Raw genomic sequence first — 6,232 nt, 5'->3', positions numbered from 1 at the left:
TTTTTTTCCATTTAAAAGCTTTCCAGTACTTGACCACACAGAAGCCTAGCTCTCTCCTAGCTTTTGTGACTCTTGGGAAACTAGCCCTGCACAGTAGCACTACATGTAGTTCCTGACCCTCGCTCCCTTCTATCATCAGCCAGTTACACTTCTGTAGCTACCCCTATCCCTACATCCAAAACCAATGCACATAGTAAAACACAGTTCTATGGTCTAATGTGTCTATCTCCCCCACCCTTTTAGTCTCTAAATACGGTGATGTAAAAAAGAGAACTCTGTGGTGGAGCCCTCATGAATGGGACTATTGCCTTTAACAGAGTCTCAAGAGAGCCTGGATCCTCTTTCCACTGGATGAGGACACAGCTAGAAGAACATCTCTATGGAGCATGAAGGAGACTCTTCTCATGAGAGACTGCTTTAGCCAGCATCCTGACTTTGGACTCCCTTACTTCCAGAAATTATGAGAAAAAGGGCTGGGGATGTTGATAACCGGTAGAACACTTGCCCAACATGTACAAGGTTCAATTTCCAGGACTGCCAAAAAGAAAGAAAGAATTTACGAGAAATAAATTTGTTATTTGCAAGCTACCCAGTATATGGTATTTTGCCATGGAACCCAAATGAAGATATCCACTGCTCCAGTCTCTTCTAACTGTAGGGTGGGGTTCACATAATCAGTAGCCCAGTTTGTCATGTGACATCACTTTCTGAACTGGAGGGAGAATGCTTCCTTAAAGATCATGTCTTATACTTTTTCCCCAGTCTTCCTTCTAGTCAATCTTGGAAGTATATGATCAGTAACTATACAGGTGGTCATGAGTTTGTAAGTAAAGGCAAGTCATACTCAAATTGTTTGACATGCTCAAATTTCTTATGGAAAATTATCCACAGAAGACTTAAACTATCTCTAAAAATCCTAAAATTATAAAATACAGCACCCAGGGTCTAAAACCTTAAGCAGAGGTTTTCATTGATAAAACCTTAATGTTAATAGGCTTCTTAGGAACATATCCATACACTGTAAAGAAGAAAAAGCTATTAACAAGGACATACCCTCTGCTGTTTTAAGAATCTTCTTGTCTTTTGGGAGCAAGGCAAATCCAGCATGAGTGACTGCCCAAACTGGAAAGCGTCTGTTTGTCAAAGAGTGCAAAGCCTTTGCAAAGGGCACATAAAAGGCAGAAAAACCTGGGTTACCTAAGAAAAGAAATAAAGACATTTGATTAACCAAAGCAACAGGCCCATATAAGATGATGTGCAGACTAGAAAAGAAGGGGCCATGTTTCCTCACACCATTATCTACAAACCCTGTAACATTTACACTTACACTTAGGTATCATAAGATGGTCAAACCCCAAATCAAAGCACAGCAGTATCCTTTTAAGACACCTTTAAGTGGCTTCTCACTGTTACCAGGATAATGCTTGAAACCATCAATACTGTCCATAAGGCACTTCAAGATTTGACTGACTCAGTTATTAAGCTGTATAAAAACTAAAAGAACAGAACAGAACAAAACAAATACAGAGACTTGTCAAATCAGTGTTAGAATCAAGTACAAAGAAAACTTTAAGATGACACTCAATGTTGCCTTGTCATTTACAAGCATATATAAAACTGTGTGTGTGTGAGAGAGAGAAAGAGAGAGGGGTGGAGAGCGGGAGAGAGAGAGAAGAGATCTTTGAGGGACTAATACATAAGATTTTTCTTGTATGTACATAGAAGGCATTTTTTGACATGAGTTAGCTATAGAGAAACTTTTGACATGAGTTAGCTATAGAGAAACAGAATAAATAATCAACATGCTACATCCATAGAATGAAGATTTTAGTCTGTAATCACCATCTGTATAAAGTCTTCCCACTTTGTAGTCCTTTCTATCAATGCTTATTTTTTATCTGTGTCTCCAATTAATTATCTATTTCTATGCTGTAAGGTTTTCTCTACTTTAGTTGAGCACAGTCTATAGCAATGACATAAATATCAACTGCCATTCTTATCCAGTGTTCATAGCTTTCTGATTCCCAGATATACAGAATAGGTTAAGAGAATAGACTCTGGAGACCAGAATCCCAGTTAGAATCTTGGTTTTCCCATTTATAAACTGTGAGCTTTATCAAGTTATTTAGTCTCTCTGTGCCTTGGTTTCTCATCCATGAATTGGGGATAGTAAGTGTACTTATTTATCTGATGACACAGTGAATATATATATATATATATATATATATGTATGCATATATGTATATTTCAGTACTACTTGAAACATAGTAAGTGATATATAAATATTAATTCTCAACTTGCACAATGATGTCTACCCATCATGGTAATATGCAGTAGTAGTCTGACCAAATGCCTTTTCTAAATTCCTTCTCAAAATGGTTGTCAAGTAATATGACAACTTCCTCAAATGCAGTTCTGTGCTCTTCTGTCAGCTTCCTGGCCACCGTGCAGAAGATGAAAGAGAGGGGCATATCAACAGAGGGGGAGCAACCATGGTGTCTGTGGATGGCAATGCTTCAGGCCTTATCAATGTCAATCCAGCATTCCCTTTAGAAAAGGAATATTGCTTAGCATTAAATACAAAACAGAATCCCAACTTCTTTTCACCTAAGTAGCCAAATCGTCTAGAAAGCCACTAATTATGTAACTCATTCTTTCTGCACTGATTTGAAATGTCGCCTGAGTCAATACTAAATTTTGACATGAGCTTGCTATTTTTGATTCCAAATTATTCCATTTATTTTTTTCCTTTTCTTCTTTTCCAGAACACACACACACACCACATGTTTTAGTGTTTAAGTAACTGGTGTAAAAAATTCTCTTTTTAAAATATCTAGGCTGTTCTAGTAAACTTTAGAATAATTTTACTAGTTTTACTCTGAAAATTTTCTTGATTGAAATTATATTTAAATTACATATTACTTTAGAAAGACTTGATTTTTTTGAGACTTTATTTTTTTTTTTTTGAGACATATGTATCTCTGACTGGTGTGGAAATCTCTTTGTAGACCAGGCTGGCTTCAAACTTACAGAGGTCTGCCTGCCTCTGCCTCCTGAGTGCTGGGATTAAAGGAGTGTACCACCACACCTGGACCGAGACTTGACATTTTTATATTACTGAGTATAATCTCCCAGGAGTGTGCTCCACCTCACATTCACATTTTTCCTGCCACTCAGTAAACTTACAGCTAGAAATAACAATAGCTAAGTGTTGTAAATTCTTGCATGCAGCAAGTGCTTTGCACACAGTAATTCTTCATCTAAGATAGTAGTGAGGAGCACAGATTAGATCACTTGCTCAAGGTCACATGGGCAGCAAGGGCTGAAATATTTACTGACTGGAAGAATATATGAAAGAAAGAAGCAACTATAAATTAAAAATAAAACCATAAATGTCTTAGTTTAGGATCTTCTGTGTACCTAGCATAATGTAGGTGGGATTATCAACAGAGGCAAGTGAAGGAACTGCCACACGCACAATATTTGGCACATAGGAGACAGTAAATGGCAGTTACTGTTATTGGTATTTTGACAATTAGAAACTAGCTTAATGCTAAAGAAATACTAAAGATAACACCTACATGATTTAGATGCAATAATTATAATGAGAGGTTATACAAAAATCACTGAGTATGAGACAATGGAACAGCTATGTAACAGCCTTTTCTCCTGCTTTTGGGTGTAGGTTTGAGTACTTCTTATTGACTATAGGAGCTTAGGTAATTCTTCTAACTATGATCTACTATTTCCTCATCATCAGGTAAATGCCAAGTACTGCATGTTCAATCATTCTATTCAGTCTCACATCTTCCTCTGTACATCATTTTAACCATTAATTATTTATTGGGCATTTATGGTATGGAAGTCACTATGCTACACATAAGGGCCTTGGGATTTATATAGTGCTGAGAGATATACACACATAACCAAATTGGTGGCCTAATTTGAGTGTGAGAACTCCTACAAAAAAAAAAAAAAAAAGCGAGACCTGTGTGCTCCTCCATATTTGGTGGGGTGAGGTCCTTCCACCATCTTGGCTCTCAGATTAATGCATCTCTGAATTCTCACCAGAGACGCTTCCTTATGCAGCAGATGGTGATTAACACAGAAACTTACAACTGGCCTATGTGCAGAGAACAAGAGGCCATTGCCTTGAACTCACAGCAATCCCCTTGCCTTAGCTTGCCAAATGCTGGGATTACAGGCATGCATCATCATGCCCAGTCTTATTTCTCTAGTTAATTTACTGATTTCTTCATTCAGTAAGATTTTCCTCCACCTTGACATTGTTCCGGGGTACTGATATAAATAATTATGGCCATCCTTATCAAATTTCACTGCTCCCTATCTTGAAAGAAGACAGGTCTGACTAAGTTTCTTCACCACTGTATAAGCAATCTTGTCTCAGCAATGAAGCTTCCACAGAAACCCAAAGGACAGGGCTTAGAGAGCATCTGGAGAGTGCACCACATGGAGGCTGCTGAAGGCAGTATGCTTGGAGAAACCATGCAAGTTCCACACACCCTCTCCCATGCCTCACCCTAAGCATCTCTTCATCTGTATCCTCTGTATCATATTTATAAGAAACCGATGAACATTAAAAGCTACACCACACACACACACACACACACACAGATACACACAGAAACACAGACACACAAACACAGAATCATCTTTATTTTCCCTACAGTTTACAGAGGCAAGGTCCCCAAATGAAATATAATTTTGAATTCCACCAACTAATGAATAGAACCAGCCTAGAGCTCTCAGGAATCCAAGGAAAATAGCCAAGGGCAGCAAAGAGAACAGGGAAAACATAAAAGGACACATCTGAAAATGTCCAAGCACAAGAAATGAGGCCATAAAACAAGGAATGTGTTAAGCTTCCCTCTGCAGCACCTCCACTAAAGGCATCCTCTACCTCACCACACCAGAAACTTGGCTTCCCTGTGGTAGAGTCTCTGTCTTTCAAACCTTTCAGTAGAGGCCTCACTCACTATTTTCTACCACTTAATACACCTCAATGACAGCAAAGATTTTTGCAACATACTCAGAAAGAATACCTCTATGTGAAAAAAGTCAAGGGGCTATCTACCCTACTTACCATTTCACCTTACTTTAAAACACATTCCTCCGTTAAAATTTAACCTGCCCACAACTGTCTATCAACTTTTCAGTCACTCACACATTCCCTGAAAACCTGGACCATTAAGTGACAGCTCGCCCATCATGCCACATCTTCTTAAGAGATTTTGAAATCCAATCACAATGAGCTGCTACCTCTGTCCCATAATTTATCACAGTAATCAAATTCAAAGGACTAATAATCCACATTAAGTTTAAGCAACAAATTCTTAGAATCAAATCTAGACTTGGTGTGCACATTACAGTCCCCTGGAGGGCCTTTTAAAAACAATTGTGCCATTCCCAGATTTTCTGGGTTAGAAGTCAGGGACGGAACCAAAAAACATTGTGTTCTGGTAAAATTCGGGTCCTAACACCAACTGTAAGAACTCCAGGCCTCGGGCCTTTCACTAGTCAGAAATGGCTAACATTTGGAGCACCCTAAGTCCAAGAGCCTTCTCCAGCTGAATCTTCTGTCTTTTTAGACCTACTTTCAGCCTTTGTATCTGCTCTTCCCTCACAAGGCTGCTAAAAGCCCACACCCTCTGGAGGACAATTCCTATCTTTCTGTTCTAACCACCATCCTGCAGGGTCCTCACCCTCTAATCACTCTCAGAAAATGACTTCAACTCCTTCTTCTCCTCCTTTTTTTTTTTTTTTTGAGAGATAGAGTCTCCCTGTAGGTCCAGCTGGCATGGACCTCACTATGTAGACCAGGCTGGCCTGATCTTACAGAGATTCACATGCCTCTGCCTCCCAAGTGCTAGAATCAAAGGCATGCACCACTAGATGCAGAAGCTAGGTGTGGTGGTGCATGCCCACCCCCACAGCACTCGAGAGGCTAAGGCAAGATAACTGTGAGTTTGATGTCAGCCTAGCTTTGGCAGAGACCTTGTCTCAAACCAAGGATCTGAGTTAAAGTCTGGCTGACTTTAACTCTTAACAGAGAAGATAGATACCAGGGGGCAGGGATATTCACTTTCTTTCACAGCTGTCCTTCTTAGTTGTTAATTATCTCCTTCCTTCAGGAAGACATCTCTTCTTCAGCCCAAGATTCCTAGCCTACTGATTTTCTGTGGTCTATCATACCTCATAGCCTCAGACCTCT

General features: G+C 39.3%; 1 protein-coding gene across 4 annotated transcripts in view; it reads right to left on the bottom strand.

The window, feature by feature from the left end:
* Ldah (lipid droplet associated hydrolase) overlaps positions 1–6,232 on the bottom strand; it is a 107,072-nt gene that overhangs the window by 79,544 nt on the left and 21,296 nt on the right. For all 4 annotated transcript variants that reach the window (XR_003849925.1, XM_008835745.2, XM_029564797.1 and 1 more), the window contains one exon: positions 1,054–1,197. Coding sequence is in view for 2 of the 4 variants with exons in the window: in XM_008835745.2 (XP_008833967.1) it covers positions 1,054–1,197 (144 nt within the window). In the remaining 2 variants the exon portion in view is untranslated. The remainder of the gene's footprint in view (positions 1–1,053; positions 1,198–6,232) is intronic.

This window comes from Nannospalax galili, unplaced genomic scaffold, assembly GCF_000622305.1.
Source record: "Nannospalax galili isolate Female #2095 unplaced genomic scaffold, S.galili_v1.0 scaffold938, whole genome shotgun sequence".
Taxonomy (NCBI): domain Eukaryota; kingdom Metazoa; phylum Chordata; class Mammalia; order Rodentia; family Spalacidae; genus Nannospalax; species Nannospalax galili.
The sequence above is the reverse complement of the archived record's forward strand: the minus strand, read 5'-3'. Positions and strand labels throughout refer to the sequence as shown.